The sequence below is a fragment of the Loxodonta africana genome, chromosome 5 (genome assembly GCF_030014295.1).
Source record: "Loxodonta africana isolate mLoxAfr1 chromosome 5, mLoxAfr1.hap2, whole genome shotgun sequence".
Lineage (NCBI taxonomy): Eukaryota > Metazoa > Chordata > Mammalia > Proboscidea > Elephantidae > Loxodonta > Loxodonta africana.
This window is the reverse complement of record NC_087346.1, coordinates 79,004,856-79,024,590: the sequence shown is the minus strand read 5'-3', so window position 1 is coordinate 79,024,590 and position 19,735 is coordinate 79,004,856. Positions and strand designations below refer to the sequence as shown.

The 19,735-nt window shown below is 35.8% G+C and overlaps 1 protein-coding gene across 2 annotated transcripts in view; it reads right to left on the bottom strand.

Moving 5' to 3' along the window:
* Positions 1-2,030: 2,030 nt before the first annotated feature.
* G3BP2 (G3BP stress granule assembly factor 2) overlaps positions 2,031-19,735 on the bottom strand; it is a 33,539-nt gene continuing 15,834 nt past the window's right edge. Inside the window, exons 2-12 of one of the 2 annotated variants that reach the window (XM_003414146.4) lie at positions 18,249-18,367; positions 14,814-14,895; positions 13,840-14,013; positions 13,247-13,337; positions 11,224-11,326; positions 10,526-10,706; positions 9,416-9,514; positions 5,151-5,253; positions 3,678-3,806; positions 3,007-3,125; positions 2,031-2,656 (exon numbers count right to left, since the gene is read on the bottom strand). In XM_003414146.4, coding sequence (XP_003414194.1) covers positions 2,384-2,656; positions 3,007-3,125; positions 3,678-3,806; positions 5,151-5,253; positions 9,416-9,514; positions 10,526-10,706; positions 11,224-11,326; positions 13,247-13,337; positions 13,840-14,013; positions 14,814-14,895; positions 18,249-18,343 — 1,449 coding nt within the window. In that variant the 5' untranslated portion in view covers positions 18,344-18,367 and the 3' untranslated portion in view covers positions 2,031-2,383. The remainder of the gene's footprint in view (positions 2,657-3,006; positions 3,126-3,677; positions 3,807-5,150; positions 5,254-9,415; positions 9,515-10,525; positions 10,707-11,223; positions 11,327-13,246; positions 13,338-13,839; positions 14,014-14,813; positions 14,896-18,248; positions 18,368-19,735) is intronic. The other variant, XM_003414147.4, reaches the window with a different exon arrangement.

The following is a 19,735-nucleotide window of genomic DNA, read 5'->3' as shown; positions in this document are numbered from 1 at the left end:
TCCACAGTACTGCAGGTGAACAATCACCACGTAAACTTCTCCATATGATGGTTTAATATTTTTTTATTCATGGTATGTGAAGACTGAAGCTGAATGGCTCTTTGTTCTAATTTTCTGTTATACTTAGTATTTGTCATTACTTTTGGTGCCAGAACAGTTACATAGTTTTAGGAGTAGCAGGGCAATATCCTGGATTGGGAGGGTGGGAAGGGGGAATATATACATATATATAAAATGGGAAGAAAGAAATAGAAGAATAAAGGAAAAACACACATACACACACAAAAAGGAAAAACACTGGTAATAAACCACTTACTTAAAAGCGGTTTGAATAAAGGCGTCAGAACTCGTAAAAGTAAGTTTCTGTAAGAACTTCAAGTACTATACCTAACATCTGAAAGTGTAAAACTTTCAAACAGGGAAAAAAATCCTTAAACCCAAAATACAGAAATACATGTCCCCAAAAAATATATCCAATAGTGCAAGACTTTTCTTCAAACATGGAAGACCTCTTTCAAGAGGGGGGAAAAAAGACAGAAGACAGATTGGATTTTACTCATATTGCCCAGTACATGAAAAACAAAATACGTGCATCATTTGCTAGTTTACTAGACAGCGAACAGTTGCATAATTCATAACCAATTTGCTACTATGTCAAGTGCATTTTTTGTTTTTTAACTAATACAGAATGGAGAAGTCTTCCATGCTAACAAGCAGCTTTAAGTGGTCACACTTATTTATCCCACTCCTAGCCTGAAACATCAGAAACTGGTACATACTGAATGTTCCAAGCATAAAACTGGATATCCTTCACCATACTTTCGGTTTACTGGAGCTTGCTATATAAAGACAGACGATAATCCAGCAGCTACAAACTTTGCTCACAGAATTGTTTAAAGATTCATGTAAAAATAAAAGATGTCATCCCAGACTCAAATTCAGAGCCACCTGGGTAGCTGACATCAGTTCAAGAATTGTGCAAAATGAATGACGGTTCCCTGCCCCCCAAGTAGAAAATTCAAACACTTAAGAGCTGCTGTTCTTTTCTCTGAAAATTGCAGTATCCTCACTTCAGGTTTACTTGCCATTTATGGAATCTGACTGCTCTTAAAATGTTATTAAAAATGTACATCAAGTTGATTGACTTTTCAAAGCACCTCTCAAGTGATATGCTTCAATGTTCAAATTCTTGCTAAGAGAAAGTCAACTAGAGACTTACTCAGAGAGCTGACTTCCTCCTTCCCTCTCCCTCCCAAACACACAAGACTCCCTCCCACAGAGAACACAAAGTTGTTAACTAAAGAACAAGGTAAATAATATGCTAGTCGATTTTACTTATTTTAAAGATACTGCAATTTTTATACATTTCAATGATTTTTCAACATTTTGCAGCTGTTTGGCTTTGCAGCACAGCGATTCATACACTATACTGTACAAAATTACCAGCAAGACTGGAATGATGTATTAATAGAAGGCACCATCATGCTTATTACATTACCAGAGAACAAAAATACAGTAAAGACAATTTTCACTGTACACAGCTTAAAGAAAGGAAAAGGGGTAGGAGGAGTGTGTTGAGCAGCCAGCCATACCTGTACTGAAGAGGGGCAGGTAGAAAAATCTTAGATATGGAGCTACTAAACCTGGTCTAATATTCAAAGACCATAGTTTTGAAGTTCTGAATTGGGTTATTTAGTTCATAACTAAATGATTTCCTTCTGGAATATACTTGTAGTCTTGTTAAGGTTTATGTGTACACACGCTGGTCACAGCAAGCAGATAAAATGCCCTCATCATTTGACAAACTATTCTCTACTGGAAAAGAAGATGAAAGAATTTTTTTCCCTGTTGCCTCCTGTTGCAGATGTCAATATTAATGAGTTCAGAGCACCCATTAGTGCCTTTTGATGAGTGCATAACAAGTTTCTGTTGGCTTGTATTTTGGGGGGCAGCCAAGAAAAAAAGGCAAGATTCTCCAATTGCACAAATTGCACTATTTGTGTTTCCAACATGAATAGGCAGAAACAGTAACACTTAAACAAAATGTGCAGCAGAGGATTTTTTTTTTTTTTTTTGACTCAAAGGATCTGAATTCAGTTGGGAATGTCCTTTTAAGTTCATTTTGTTGTAGACAGTTTAAGATATGGTCATTTCTCAGTCCGTAATTCTCCAAGTCTAGATTTATAAATTAACAATGTGAATCCTGTTGTGAAATTGGGGAAATAAATGTCCACCTCAATTTAAATGATAACAAAAAGATGCTTTTCACATCAAAGAAATGATCAAAAAGGCTGTGTCACATTCCAAAGCCAAAAAAAAATTAACAAGAATGCAAACACGATGAATAATGTACCACCGCCAAGACTCTGCCAACAGTGGAGCTTCAGCGACGCTGTCCTGTGAAGCGGCCTTCCATTTGTCCGGTTCCTCTTCCAGAGCCAAGTTTCTGTGCCATGCCGCCTCTTGGAGGAGGTCCTCTTCCATCACGGTCACGCATCATTCCACCACCCACTATCCCACGTGGACCACCAGGACCGCGATCGTTGCGCCTAATATCCCTGCGATCATCACCACCACCTCTGGTTTCTCGCTCTCTTGCAGCTCTTGTTTTTTTCTCCTCCACATTTAAACGTACTTCCCCTCGAAACATAATTGGCTTTAAAAGGGGAGAAAAATATTTACATGAGCAGGTTAGACAGCAATAGCAAAGCACTATCTTGCACATGTAAATAAGAAAATCCTAAGAAATGAAAAAAACTTTCATGATATTCTTAATTTTCAATCCTTTCCAAGCTTCATCGGAATAAAGTAATTTAAAATCATCCGTATGGACTTTAAAACTACAACAAATCTTAATTCTTTGCATAAATACCATTTCACAATGAACTATTTTAGCTTTACCATTAAAAAAAGATTTTTCTATGGTTTTAAAACACACCAATTAATATTACATACAACAAGAGTAATACGGTCTTGCTTGAATTATGCCCTGTTTAAGTCACTTACTTTTGCAATTAAGATTCTCTGAACTGGTTCAGAATCATCAAAAACCACAAAACCAAAATTTGGAAGCTTTCCCCCAACACCCTTGGTATTGATGCGAAGTTCCACAACGTTTCCAAAACCTGTGAAGATATACATTATCCAAGGGTTAAATACATTAACAGAATACTTTGATGGTTTTAACTGTTCAGGATGAATAACCTCAATCTCCTTGGTACATTTGAAAATAAATGTTGCAAGCTGCTACATCCAGTGACAACTAGGGTACATTCAGTCATGGAGACCATGCACCTAAGATACCAGCAGTTGGACGGGCTGCTTGTTTGGTTATCCTTTTGCATCTGTATTAGTCCTTTTATAAGTAAAGTTACCTCCAGTTTTAGGAAGACAACGTATTTTCTTCCTAATCCTGACTTGTATTTGCCAAATGAGCCCCTCTCAGAATTTAAGACTGCTTCCTCCAGTTGTTTCTCCTAACCTCTACTAAAACAAGGCCAAGTCAACACTAGGCACAATCAATGAGAAACATGTGATACAGTCTTTTGATGAATTAAGATGACACTGGTTGGCTGGAAATATATACAGTATAGAGATAATGTTAAAAAAAAAAAGAATGTGAAAAAAAGTTCCATACTCCTGCTTAATTTTAAAATAAAGCAATATAAACCACTTACTCATGAAGAATTCTTTCAGTTCATTTTCGTCAATATCATGTGGCAAGTTACCAACAAAAAGTTGATGACTGTCTGGATAGCGAATTATTCTACGGTTGTCAGATTCATTCTGTTCAATATCTCCTCTGCCTGAGAACAGGAAAGGAGCAGATATTAATCTACAATGTCACATAAAAAGTAATTCGAAACAATCATTTAGTATTGATATTCCTGTTTTAGTTTAATAAGATGGTGAGCTCCTTGAACAGAGGTGAAAGTGCCCATTATTATTCTGGTGGTGCACCGGTTAAAGAGCTCCGCTGCTAACCAAAAGATTGGCAGTTTGAATCCATGAGCTGCTCCATGGAACCCTAGGGGGAAGTTCTACTCCGTTCTATAGGGTCACTATGAGTTGGAATCGACTCGATGGCAACAGGTGTTTTTTTTTTTAAGTTAGAAAACAATATGACACTAAACTGAAAAGTGAGGGTATATGATCACTAGATTGCTAAAGTCCCTTCTTCTAGAGCTAATGGTTTGATTATATGAAATTCAAGTATTAGTGGTACAGGTATTCCTCTTTAACTGAACTGTTGTCATCACCAAATATCTGTAAGTGAGGTGTATCTGTGCTAATTATTTGTTTAGTCCTTTGAAATTAACAAATTAAACAATCACCAGTTGTATGAAATTATAACCAAATCAGTAAGTTTTAGTAGCAATATCTCATTTATGTAGTCTTTGATACATATTATACTAGGGTATACATACACTTTTATCATTCCACTAACACAAGGAACACAGTCATGTAAGATAGACATAACAAGAAACATCTATGGGATAACTGAATGACATAAAAGAAACTCAGGATTTAAAGGTCTCATTCAAGATCATAAATTCAATTAGTGGTAAAGGTGGGACAAACCCCGACTCCCATGAATTCAGCATTAGTAACACCATCACACTTTTTAAAGAGTAACTGCATATTCTAAATTTGAGGTACACTATTTCCCATCTCCTCCCAAAAACAATCTAAACATATTTACAGAATTCAAACAGAGGTACTACATATACTAGCTAACAGTGTAAACAAGTCAAAGATCATGGCAACTTACTTAATACCTAAGACAATCAAAATAAGAAGAATCAGGGTGTGCTTACTCTTTATCTGTGAAGAGATGAGAGTGCTAAGTAAGAGAGTAGGTTATTGGCAGCTCGGTTTGAATTCTTAGAACCAGTGGCAATAACCAAATAAAGTTTGTCTCAAAAGCCTTTTACACCTTCCAAATAATTTCTCCATGGCATGTCAACCAATCCTCCCCTAAAAGTTGGTTGTTCTGCCCCAGATTATAATTTCAACAGGTTATTCAAAACTTTAAGCAATTTGGTACCAAAAGATCTGTATATAAAACGCATTTAGTTTTTTAAATAAATTCAATGTTCTCTGATTTTTCAGGTGCTAAATGCTAGCGGCTATAAAACGGGCTGACCCACCAGGTCTTGGTCCTCTAGGAGGAAAGCCAGGCCGCTCCCTGGGCCGCTGCTCACGCACACGAGGTGGCTGGGACTGGACTTCTGGTTTGGCTTCAACTCTCGGCTAAAACGTAAAGAGAAAGCATACCATGAAGAAGCGTCCTACAGGAGAAAGGCCAATTAAAGCAGCTACCAAAGAGTCACCAGGAACGTAAGGGTAACTTTAGGATGTTTTTAACATAGCGTCCTACTCATGTAAAAAAACCAATTTTTTACAAAGATATTCTGTACCAATCTAGGACTGTAGGGTAGGTTTTGTTTTCCCACTCAAGGCTGTGTAACTCCCAGTAAAATGCTTTTTACAATCACGTTTTTTTTTTTTCCAAAAAGTTACACCCACACTGAGACAGCATAAAAGGTACTGCTACAAAAATCACAAAAATGCCAGAGGAGCCACTCCATTTAAATACATATGCAAATTTGTAAGCCCTTTTTATCTTAGAAAGACAAGAATTCATGACAGATAATTAATTATCTGGTTTCCTGCCCTTCAAATATGATAGTGCTCAGCAATATCTTCTAAGCTCCCGTCCCATAAATAAACATTAAAATCAATAACTTGACAGTTCAAGTATACAATTTAGCCTACTCTGGTACCAAAGAATGCTACTTTTAATATTAAATTTAAATGCACGTAAAAAAAGGATAGGAGCTTATATAAGAATGTGTATGTAGCATCTCAAATAGTAAAAAGTTCTTTAGATCCATACTATTCTTCCTTATGAGAAAGATGTGCATTTACGTAAGTATTGACCCCAACAACTTTCCCTAAGTGCATTTTGAGGTGGGGGGGAAGTAATGGGACACCCTAAGATACCTTTCAAATGTTTCTGCTAACCGCTGGATTAAACATATAATTAAAGTGACTATTTTTAAAGTAACGTTCTCTGCAATTACCTTTTCCTTAATGTAATAGTATTTTCAGTATTCTCTAACCTCTTCAGGGATACTATTGCCTAAATATTTATATTTATGGTCCAATAAAGAGACAAAATATATGAACCTTCAAAGCATGCTAAAAACCCAGCAGGATATGGAGAACGTATGTTCTCAAAACAGAAACCTAGAAATTTTAGTCCTGTCTTTATGGGAAATTATCTCTGAGGACCTCATTCCGGGCAGTGGCTCAAACCCTTCCAATCATTTATATAACTGGGATATTATAATTTACAAGAGCAAATTCTGATACAACTGACTTTAACGATGTTTCTTTCAACAATGGCAATTTATTGTAAATGATTTATTTCACCCACTGTAACCAAAAATGTACTACCTCCTATCTTAATCCATTTTTAACAGGTTTGCCTATTTCTTCCCAAATTCTGTTTTCCACCAGGTAGATTTCCCATTTTCCTCAGATGAAACTGCTCTTTTGTTAAAAACACATGGAGAATTTTAATAGAATTTTGTTAAAAAGAAATTTAGCCCTCACCAGTTTTATCAAATATTTTTATGTATGTATTCCTGTAAGGAACATACCTAATTCACTTCTACATCACCCAAAAGTCACGCACAGTGTCATTAGACATAGATCTTCAGGAACCACTGGTTCATTTTAAACTAAATTACATTTTTAGTTCTCTGACCCAAAACATGTCAGAGAATGTTCTATGCCTGACAAGGGACCACTGTTATCTGTGTTTAGAGTTTAATACTATAGGATAACTTGATCCAAAATGAGGTGCCTGAAAAAGACAGTTATTTAGAAATTTCATCTAAGGGTACCTAAAAAGTGCATCTTACCTCAGTATGAATGTAAATCAGAATTGAAAAACAGATGTACTCTGTACCCGGTTTAATGAAAGTAGTATAATTTTACTAAAAATTCATAAAAATTGAAAATGTACCTTTTATAAAAATTTCAGAAAGACCTCAGACTCATCTAATCCAAATGTTACCAATAAAAGAGCTTGAGGACCTGGCTGACTCAATTTCCTTTCAAAACAGATTACTAAAACAAGAGCAGCTACAAGTAGTGAAAACAGAGAAGTCCTTCTTTATCTTTTAAGGACTAAAGACATAATTTCCAACACTTTACAAATAACTCATACCATTAATTTAGTAAACTGATTTTGAGCAGATATGATGCCAGTGCAAGAAAAGTATGAGATCAAAAAGGTAACAATGCTCCTTTCAATAACTCATTAGTGTATCTTAACTAAGCTGGTTGTGCACTATGATTTTCAGGCCCAATTTCATGAATAAAACTAGTTATTCCAAACGGATAAAATGTCTAAGATACCACACACTATTATTAGGGTAACTAATGCCATGTAACCAAAATGTGTACTCATGTAACAAATCCCACAAATGAAGGTCACAGAATGTGAAATAAAAATGGAACCATCAAATCAATAATAGCAATGTATAATCAGAATAAACAAGTCCTTCAATTAAACAACCTACTTAAGATGAACTAGTCAATTTCCAGACAAAAACCTTTTTACCAAATTAACTTACCAACTTCTAAATTAACACCTACCAATCCCTAAAATTCAATTTAATCCTTTTCTTAATAATCTATGCTGAAACTATAAGGATATGGATACCACACCAAAGTAATGAAATAAAATTGAAGGGTTTATTAGATCAAGTGGAAATACCATGAATCCATTCTAAATAAAGTGAGATTCAAAAGCTCTTTTAAAGTTTTAAATTTTATTACTTAAAGTTTTAACAAGGGGGTAGAGGTCAGGAAATAGTCTCCTTATAATTTGAAAAGTAACTGAGAAATACTCAAATCTTAAAAAAAAAAAAAAAAATACTGGATTACTTTCCTGGGCAAGAGGACCTAATGTAATTTAGGGGTGGCCTTTACTTTTCTTTGATGTAAACATAGACATACCCCCTTCCAGCAAGGGGCTAAAGAAAATTCATAGGTTTGCATTAGCCATATGTGGACTCTGATGTCCAACTGTGTGAATTCAAAGCCCATCCTTACTACTACTTATACAGCTCTCTGACCTTGAGTGACTTACTTAATCTCCCTCTCATTCTCAATTTTCCTGTCTGTAAAACCAGGGTAATAATAGTACCCACTCTCACAGGGTGGCTGTGAGAATTAAATGAGAATGAGTACAAAGTGATCATCACAATGCCTAGCATATGTTAAGAGCATAATAAGCATTAACTAACTTATAACTGCCAGAAGGTTAAAAAAAAATATGTAGCCAACTCCATGACATAAAGTAAAAATATAAAGGATTCCAAACACAAATTATCAAAGATTTCAAAAGAAAAGCCAAAAGTCACCTATCAGGTCTTCAAATGGGTTGAAAAACACAAACCAATACTTACTGGGTGAACAAATTTTCTTTATTGCTGTCTGTACCTAAAGTAGTCACTCAACATTTCTTGTGTATGTAATTGAAAAAAAATGGTATTATGGGGCCACGTCTATTATTATGTGGCTGATTATAATGTGTATCAACAATAGAAAGACTTCGTCCAATACTTACTAGCTATTTTTGAAATGCAAAATTTCACTGTACAGAACATGTATACAAACTTAAATTTTATGTGCACTAACCATTTCAAATGTGAATTTTCTGGAATGAAGTTTGACTCAAAATATAAGGAAAAGAATTGGACACCCTTTAACTATGCCTAAAAATTAGACATCTCAGGTAGCCACTGTCTTATTTCCAACATTTTTGGAAGCTCTGAAATGGGTAAAATGACAACAGACAAAAAGCAGAATACTGGAATGATCAGTTAAGGTGAACACTACAGTCATAAGTTGGTACAGGCTTCAATTAAATGGTGTGAACCACTTACGGACTGAGAGCTTAGACAGTGTATGTTTAAAATTTTTTTTTTTTAAACAGTGATTCTTGATAATGCCATATTACTTTGTGCCTTTCCAAATTTCTTCCCATGGGTTGAATTAAAAGCCCTAAAATACTTCTTGCTAAATAAAATTTAAAACTTTTTTAAAAGGAACATTTTTGTTCTTATTATTTTTTAAAGAAGCCTTTTAAATTACAATAATATATATTGGGAAAACCAACTTAATCTGTATTTCACACACCCAAACCCCAAATACCACCTATGTAGATGATGAATGGAGATTTGGCCTTTAAAGTGGGTGCATTTACAATTAATACAATCTTTTTTTGTATATTTAATCCATATTTTCTGATTGACTCATTTAAAAAAAGTATAAAAATGATAAGCAATTGGCAATGTAACAAGGATACAATCCAATGTGTTCACAGATTGGTTACCTGTGAGACTGGTGCTTTAACATGGGGTGGAATTCCAGAGGAAGAAACAGTACCACTAGGAGGCAGGTTTTTACTGGTCACTGAAGCCCAGGAGAAAGCCTGCAGGAAATGCAACAAACCTAGACTACTAATCATGGAAAACCACCAACATTCCTATAGGGAAACTTCCAAATATATATTTTCTTTTCATTTCTAAACTATTGCTCTATACTGGAGGACTCCTGTAAGAAAGGCACACACACACATGCCAGTCTATGTGCCAGCTTTCAAAATCTCATTAGGCAAGATTATTTATGACTCTGTATGTTTTGTCTGAACTAAGTAAAACCACAAGCAAGTTCCTACATTCTCTAAGTAGAGGAGCAAGTGGCAAACAAAACCACTAACAACTAGAAATGCTACAAAATTGTGAACCTAACAGAAGCAATTTCTTTCCCCTCTGGGGATAACACAGTGTGTGATGGTGTTGAGGGGAGAGGGGAAGCATAGGAAAGAAGAGAGTACTAGCTGGAAACTTTAAGAGACATTCACGAATTGAACAAGGATTCTCTTTCTCACTACCCAAATATGCTTTAATGTCTACAGAAAGATAAAAGAAGTTTTAGGTAGGCTTAAATGATATACTATGGGTGTCACTCATCTTTCCAAGATAGCTTTATCAGTGTAGTAAAGAAACTGATCCCACTTAAACCAGAAATAACAGATACATCTCTTATTTTAATATTAGACCAACTTGTTTAAGTTGGACTCCTGGTGCTAGGTTTCAATTTGCATCTATACTTAGAGGACTTAATTCAGAATGAAAGAGCAACTGATATTCTTATACATGAACCTGAATAATTTCATGTTAATTATTAAACACTGTATATAGACAATGATTAACCTTAAATTCTAAGTTTCAGTCACGCTTAGAAGTATTTTTTTGTTGGGGGGGGGCAAAGAAATTTCCTCAGGATAACAAAAAAAAACCCAGCTTCTTTCATATACATAAAAAAGCATAGTTTACTATATCAAGCTATTGAACATAATATTAAAAAGGTCATGCTTCATTTATGGCACCAAATATGAAAATGTGATGTTACAGGTCTAACGAGTTTCCTTTGATCTAACCTTTGGTGGTTCTTGTGGCAGAGAAACAGGTTCTGCAGGAGGAGGAGAAGTAGACTTCTCCTCTAATTCTTCTAAGTTTTTCTCTTCCACTTGAGGTTTCAGCTCTTCGGTCTTTGTTTCAGATTCTGGCTCAGGTTCAGGTTCATGAGAGGATTCTTCCAAAGGTTCCTCTATGCCATTGCTACAATAAAATATTTTGTTCACTTTTCAAAAAAGTATAAAACGATCAGTTAAGGTAAGATAAAACTCAATTTGTCTGTAATCTAATGGGCAAAACTAGCCACACGCCGAAGACCTCTTACATATCTATCAGGAGCTTTGAAAGAGAAGTCCAATTAAGAACAAGCAGCATTTCTCTAACCTTACAGTATATCACTGGATTGCTAAAATGTTTACTTTGGTGTTTACTATAATTTCTGAATTTTATTAAAAAAATATAAAAAGTTTATTTTCTGTGCTCGCCTAAACTGTCTACATTATCAGTAAGTGATCACTGTTTTGGGCCAAACTGCGTTCAATTTTTGAATTAAATAAAACAATTCTTTCCAATTCTTTTGCATATATGTAGTAGGTACTCAAATAATGAGCCTGGTAATTCTATCATAAATCTATTTCCAACAATAATTCTAGGAACAAAAACCACCTTGCATCTACATTATAGTTCCGGCCAAGTTTAACCTTGCAAACACTATTCTTACGTCACAGGGTGAGCTTCATAGTAACCACTATTGGCATTGTCTTGCACAGGTTCAGGAGATGGTTGCCTTTCTTCTTGTTCCTCTTCTACTTCATCTTCTGATTCTGACAATACATAACAGGTTACATCTCTTTTTAAGAAGCTTAACACAATTTTTTTATCATAACTCTTAAAATGTTTAATGAAGTAAAAGAAAGCTGATAGTAAAAAAAAATTATTGGCAGATTTTATAAGGCATTCAACTGCAATATTCTGTTACCCATTCTCTCAAAAAAACTGAAGAGCAAACAAGAGGAAGTTTGACATTTATAGTACCATATTTTTTAAATACTTTTTAAAAAGTATTTATTAACGAGGAACCCTGGTGGCAGAGTGGTTAAGCACTCGGCTGCTAACTGGAAGGTTGGCAGTTCAAATCCATCAGCTGCTCCTCAGAAACCTTATGGAATAGATCTCCTCTGCCCTGTAAGGTCACTATGAGTTGGAATCAACTCAACGGCAACAGGTTTGGTTTTCTGGATCTATTAGTGAGAAAGGATGGGAAGTAACGATATTAAAGCCATGATTCAGTTTCCTTTGTCAAAGCTATTCAACAGAGAAATACCAGCAACACCACCAAGAAATAAATGTGCAGGTATATACTTATGTATGCAGGCATGTGTAAGTATGTGTACGTACCTACATGTGTATATGTAGGTGTATGCATATATATATGCATGTACATGACTATACGCACATACATTCACATATATAATAAAGCATATATAGATGGCATAGTTATGGATACTTCTTAGACATAACCAAACACCTTGTGGGACTGGTCTTCTGGATCTGAAGGGTTAGTCTCGTGGGACATCTTGGTCAACTGGCATAATATAGTTCATAAAGTTACATTCTACGTATAGGTTTGGTAAGTACTGTCTAGGGTCTTAAAAGCTTGGAAGCGACCATCTAAGATACTACTATTGGTCTCTATGTATCTGGAGAAAAAAAGAAAGAAACCAAAGACTCAAAGAAGAAACTAGTCTACAACAGCCTACACGAACCACAACTTCATCCACCCTGAGACCAGAGCTAGATGATGCCTGGCTACCCCTACCAATAGTTCTAACCATGGGCCACAATAGATGGAGCCTGACAGAAGGGGAGAAAAATATGGAACGGAACCTCAAATTCCTTTAAAAAAAAAAGCAAAACAAAAAAACCCAGACTTACTGGACTGTTTGAGACTGGAGGACACCCCGAGACTACTGCCCTGAGATAACTCTTTAAACCTTGAACTGAAACTAACCCAAGATCACCTTGTAGCTAAATAACAGACTGGCTTACAAAATAGTATCACCCGTAAGTACTGTGTTCCTTTAGAAAATCACCTATGAGACCAAATGGTCAACAATTACTTTAAAACGAAGATGAACACGTGAGGGGGCAGGTAAACTAGATTAAGAGAAGTGGAACAACCTGAGTGGAAATAATGAGAATATTTACGCATTATGAAAAATGCAACCAGTGTCAACCAAACAATTTGTGTAGAAGTTGTTCAACAGGAACCTAACCTGCTGTGTAAACCTTCACTGAAAACACAATGAAATGTTATTAAAGAAAATAGAGAAGTAATGACAAAGTAAACAACTAATTCATATCAGGGGAAGATCAATTAAATAATTACAGCCACAAAACAGCCAACGAAGACATATTCAGTGAAAAAAAGCAAGCTTCAGGTCAGCATAATTCCATTTTTGTAGTGATAAGTAGAGAATCCAAAATTCTACGAATAGCCACCAAACTCTTGGTCATCTATATTGGATGAGATTAAGGGGGAACTTTTTCACTTTCTATGCTACATTATCTTTATGATGTCTGCTTTTTGTATAGTATCATGTAATGAACATTTATTTTATAAAAGAAAAAAAAGAGAGAGAGAAAAGGGAGTGTGACTCAGTTACAATAAAGAGACAAGTAAGTTTCATACTTCTCATGTCCATAAGCATATTGACAGAGTCCTGCTTTGAAAGTAACCTTACCTTCATCAAGTTCTGGTTCAGAATCACCAAACACTTCATCTTCATAACGAAACATATCATTGTGAACATAAAACTTATTTGGGACAGAACCCTATAGGAAAACAACATCCAAATATTCCATCAATACCTACGTAACTTGGCAATACATAAAGAGAACAAAGTACATGGCATACATAATTTTAATCTTAATACTAAAGAAATAGAGTCAATATAATTTTCCAAAGTTGAACATGTTACGTTGTTAATATAAACTAAAGAAGACTGGAACTCAAGAAATGGCTACTCAAAAGAGAAGACTGGGACCAACTGATAAACGGAACTTTCACATTTCATTTTCAATATGCAGTTTATTATTTCTGTAAACTTAATAATCCATGTACATATTTATATCAGTATGTGTACATGGATGATTACTTTTACTCCCAAATCAACAAAGTGTGCACACATACACACAAAAAGCTCAATTATGTCAACAGTTTCAATGCAAATTTCTCAAAAATGGCAACATGCAAATTTAAACCTATTATAAGAAACTCTTCAATACTTCAACCAACTAATAACAGACAAATGAAATCACAGAAATAAAAACTTACTTCAGGAGCCAGAACAAAGGTCTGCATAAACTTCCTCTCTGGCTGCCCGCTGTTAGACAGCAAACCCATGACCTGGACAACTACTCCATCACTCAAGGTTGCATGAGCATCCACATGACGAATTTTAGTATGACATTCACTGAAGTTCAGAGATAATACTTTGTGGTGTATATCCTTTAGCAGGGGTAGAAGGGGGAAAAATACAAACTTGTGACACTGCAATACCTACTACAGTCCCTCACTGATTTCCTCACCATTCTAGAATGTTAACCACTTAGCCTTTCCGCCTCATTTAAATCCATTTCACCATCCTTCTTCTTCACCCTAGGCATCATGCCAGACTGATGCTCCAACACCATTTTTAACAGGTTACCTCTTTAGACAAGAAATCGCAATGGCTCTCTGATATTATGCAATACCCTGGGCTTTACACAGCTTCTCCCACTTTTCTGTAATAAGTATTCAGTCACAAACTGTTGACTACTCCTTTGACTTTACAACACTTAATTTTACTTTTATTGTGTTTTTGCTGAGGCCATTTCTTCTACTTTGAATTTCTGTTTGGTAATGGCAAATCCTATACTTCAAAATCTAGCTAAGTCCCACATCCTCTACAAAGTCCTTCTTTCCCTGTAAGTCATATGGAGCATGTCATTCATGTAATTCTCTACATTCCTGTGACATAGGTTTCAGCCCGTATTTGTACAGACTTAATACAATGTCTCAACTGTTCCATGTACGACACAGAACAAGAATATAAAGGATTCCATCTTCTCCTTTGTATCAATCCCACCAAAAATGGATGCTTAATAAGAACTCAAAGCACATGTGGCAATTACTGAAACATAATTTCCAGTTACAACTAATGACCATATCTCCTTGTAAAAAGGAGAAATCTATGGGCACAAATAGGCTATTTTTCAAACTTCTATCTTAACACAAAAACATATCTAAAGTATGAGATTGATACTTACATTTTGGCCATAAACAGCTTCCTGGGGCTTTCCACTAGCATCTACTCCACCATGAACATAGGAGGAATTCCTGCCATAAAACCTGTGAAATCATCGATAATTAATGATTAACATCGAATTTTCACAAAGTCTAAGAGGCAGTAGAGTTCTGGTGTCAGGCCCAGGTTCCAGTCCTGGCTCTGTCACTAATTAGTTATGTAATCTTGGGCAAGTTACTTAAGGTCTTTAAGTTCAGTTTCCTAGGTTATAAAACAAGAACAGTAACTACTCCATAGGGTTGTTACAAGGATTAAATGAAATCATACACACAGTATGCTTAGTATGGTGCCTGGCAGACTAAGTAGACATTCAATCATTAGTTATTCTCATCTAATTCTTAAATGGAAGAATGAGATACCCAAAGTACATTCTAAATAGTAACACTATAGTTAATAAAGCAATTTTTTTTTTCTCCTCAGATTAAAAAAACTCAGTTTGGGAACCAAATATTCTGTTTAACATTCTACTCAAAGAGTTCCAAATTATTACAAAGGCTTTGATTAAAACAACTGAGATTAATTCAGAGACAAAGTCAAAATCTACTTTATTTCAGCATCTAATTTCTCATTTATTTTTATACTGCTCTTAAGTACATGATAAATTTTAGTGTTTCCTTGACATTACCTAAAGTAATTAAAATTAATATCTTTCTAAATTAAGGTTATCAAAGATGCAAAGTTAATTTTTTCATAAAGAAATTCCAACTCATATTAATAAAACACCTAAGTGCTTCCTTTATGCCAAGTGATGTTCTCAGTGCATTAAACACTGTATATCCATCCATTTACCCTAAAAACCTCAAGAAATAAGGGCAGTTTGAATCCACCAGCTGCTCCTCATAAACCTTGTAGGGCAGTTCTACTCTGTCCTATAGGGTTGCTATGAGTTGGAATCAACTCAACAGCAAGAAAGGTGCACAAAAATGCATGCTTAAGGGTACTCAATACAGTGTTGTTTATAACAAGTGAGAATCACAAACATTCTAAATTTCCAACAATAGGGAAATTGGTTAAGTATAAAAAAGAATTCACACTGTTATTTAAAAGTGATTGTGTAGAGCTTTATTGTTTTTAATTTTTTTTGTGTGACTACAAAAATAAATGTTCCTTGTAAAAAAAAAAAAAAAGTGCTAAGACCTATATTATGAAAAGACCAAATTTAAGACAGTGAACCAAACCCACTGCCACTGAGTTAATTCGGACTCATAGTGACCTACAGGACAGAGTAGAACTGCCCTGTAAGGTTTCCAAGGAGCAGCTGGTGGACTAGAACTGGTGACTTTTTGGTTAGCAGCCAAGGTCTCAACCACTATGCCACCAGGGCTCCAAGACAGTGAAACCCAACCAAACCAAACTCACTGCCATCAAGACAATTCCAACTCACAGTGACCCTATAGGGCAGAGTAGAACTGCCTCATAGGATTTCCGAGGAGTGCCTTGTGGATTCAAACTGCTGACCTTCTGGATAGTAGCCAAACTCTTAACTACTGTGCCCCCAGGGCTCCAAGATAGTGAAAACAAAAACAAAACAAAACAAAAAAAACCCAGATCTGATGCCGTCGAGTTGATTGCACTTCATAGCAACCCTATTGGACAGAGTACAACTGCCCCACAGGTTTCCAAGGAGCAGTTGGTAGATTTGAACTGCCGACCTTTTGGGTAGCAGCCTTAGCGCTTAACCACACTGCACCACCAGCGTTTCCAAGACAGTCAAAAACCAAAAACCAAACCAAACCAAACCCAGTGCTGTCAAGTCAATTCCGACTCATAGCGACCCTACAGGACAGAGTAGAACTGCCCCATAGAGTTTCCAAGGAGCGCCTGGCGGATTTAAACTGCTGACCCTTTGGTTAGCAGCTGTAGCACTTAACTACTATGCCACCAGGATTTCCAAGATAGTCAAAGGCCCTATTAATTCCATTCTCCCCCAACTCCCTCATCTACACTGTCAACAAGAATGCCTTCATTTTATAATTAGAAAAAATGTACAGCTATTTGCTTTTTTTCTTGGGGGGTGGGTTACAGGGATACATCAGTTGTACTTCATATATACTGTATTCCAGAATAACGGCATGACTGGGCTGTGGAGTCAGAAATGGGTCTGAATACTGGCTATGGCTAACTCATTCACTTACTGAGTGATTTTGAAGTACTTAATTATGTACTAAATCTCTCTGTGCCTCAGCTCTGCCATGTGTGAGGTGACATAATAAAAGTATCTACATCTCACTAGACTGTTAGACATAATATACATATGTGAAGTGCTTAGAAAGTCAAGCAAATAGTAAGTATTAAAATGTCTCCTGGAATAAGACAGGAAATATACATATGGTTATTGTGAAAAAAACCATAAAATCTAATTTTAGAATATCCAGCATGCTTATAAAAAAGGAATGCAAGTCTTAACAGCCTATCCCAAATGAAGTGGCAGTGATATATTTTCAAAAACAATTTATCCCTGACTCACTTGGTTACTTACTGTGTTCTACAACAAATACAGCAAAACCTGTGAAAGCTGGAACCATGTCAGGCGGAAACCTGCCACAGAAGTAAAACTGGAATATTTTCCACTAATAGAGTGATAAAAAAGTACAAGACTGTACTTGTCATCAAAGGTAGAAAACTTACGAAGGTGGTCCCATCAAAACCTGGTTCTCATAGGTTTCACTGTACTTACAAAACCTAATTCTTAACTACAGCCTCACCTATCTTCTACTTGCTAAGACACATCCTAAAGAAGAAAAAATACTACTCGTATTTTCCTACAAAATATAAATCAATTTCATTTCAACCTCTGGAAAAAACAGGATTTCAAATGTCCAACTCTTGCCAAGATAGTAAATAAGGCCACTGTCACTGTTTTATAAAGTACCGATACTATTTTGCAGATCAAATAATATGAAATAAAAATTTTCAAAAGTATAATCACTTAACTAAATCATTTTTCCAACACTGTTTTAGAGAACCTAAGACAATTTAAGCCAGTGATTTCAAATTGCATATTGCAACGCATTAGATGGTCAAGCCCAAGATTTTTTAATGAAAATTTTCTTAGCAAAGGATAGTAGTAGTAGTATTAGTAAGAGCATATATATGTACATACATATGCACGTGTGTGTGTATGAATATATAAAGGGCAAATATAATTTTATAAAGCTTTTTCAGATATGTACAGATGTGAATGTGTTATGTACTGGGACATGAAGTAAACTCTTCTTTCTGTGGGTTTCAGCCAAAACACTTGAAAAACACTGGTTTAAGCTATCGTATGGTTAAAATATTGGATATGGTTTAGAGACATTTGGAAAGATACTGTCCAGACATAAAACTACAGAAAAGACAAAATACACGTAGTGATATTTAAGAAAAAATACTAAAAAGTCTATTTAAAATTTACCTGTGTAAATATTCTGGAGCTTTATTCAGCAAAGTATAATATTGCCTCACAAACTCCCGCCCTACAAGCAGCGGACTGGGCTTCTCCATAACCATTTCTTTGCTGCACAATGTCAAATGCTGAGGGAGCAAAACACAAAAATAAAGTCATCTTTGCAATTACCGTGAAATAAATCTTGACCACACAAACAGGCATAATGAAATAAATATCGTTTCTTAAAACACGATTCACAAAAACAATGAATTCCCAACAATTACTGGTAGCCTCCAATATTGGCATCTGCCCTTTGTCTCTTATTTCTTGATCACCTCACCCTTCTATTTAGGGAAAAGTAGCACCCTTATTTTCTTTCTTTTTCCCAGGAGACTTTAGTGTTGCCTCAGACTAAAAACACCTTAGCCAAATATTTCCATTTAACAATGCCCCTTTCCTTTGGGCATCATAATCTCCTATCTTCCTAAATTCCAATGGTTTATTTTGGAAAACTAAGCAGAGTGCATGGAGCCCCGGTGGTGCAACGGTTAAGAGCTTGGCTGCTAAGGCAGGTTGAATTCACCAGGTGCTCCTTAGAAACGCTATGGGCCAGTTCTACTCTATCCTATAATGTCGCTATAGGTCGGAATCAACCCAATGGCAACGGGTTTGGTTGTGGTTTTGGTAGGCCGAGTACACAAGTCTCAGGAGCTGGAGGCTGCATGCACCATGGGGAAAGTACTGTGAGTTATATCTTTGTGCCCTCTCCTTCTGGGGATTAACTGCATTGCTTTAAAAATGATAATAATGATTACCATTAATTATCAGCCATAACCTCAGTACTTCTTACATCTGGTATATGCCCTTCCCAGGTTTTCATTATTTACATATCTACTATATGGCAGGTACTGATTATGGTAAATGACATACCCTGGTGAACAAAAGGAAACCCTGGTGGTGTAGTGGTTAAGTGCTACGGCTGCTAACCAAAAGGTCAGCAGTTCGAATCCGCCAGGCGCTCCTTGGGGCGGTTCTACCCTGTCCTATAGGGTCACTATGAGTCGGAATCGACTTTACAGCAGTGGGTTTGGTTTGGGTTTTGGTAAACAAAACAGTCTCTAGCCCTCAATGAGCTTACAATCTGCCAAGGAATATAAACAAGCGAACAGGAAACTCAACAGAATGAGTTAGGTGCTACGACAGAGGAAGCACCTCCTAAGATGAAACCTGAAAGATAAGTAAAAGTCAAGGAAAAAAATAACAGAAGCACATCTTCTTATCATTTACTCTACTCTGATAGCCTCTAGAACAGCAAAAATTTTAACAACGTTAAAACATACAAAAATTCGATTACTTGTTTTTCAAACAAAATAAATATAATCAAGCAGGCTTTCCCATTACACTTAAAAATACTAAAAAAAATTCAAGACATCCAAGTGTATATCTATTAGGCAAGCCATCATGCAGTTTTAATTCCTGTTTAGCAATTGCATTTCAACATAGCTTTCTTTTAA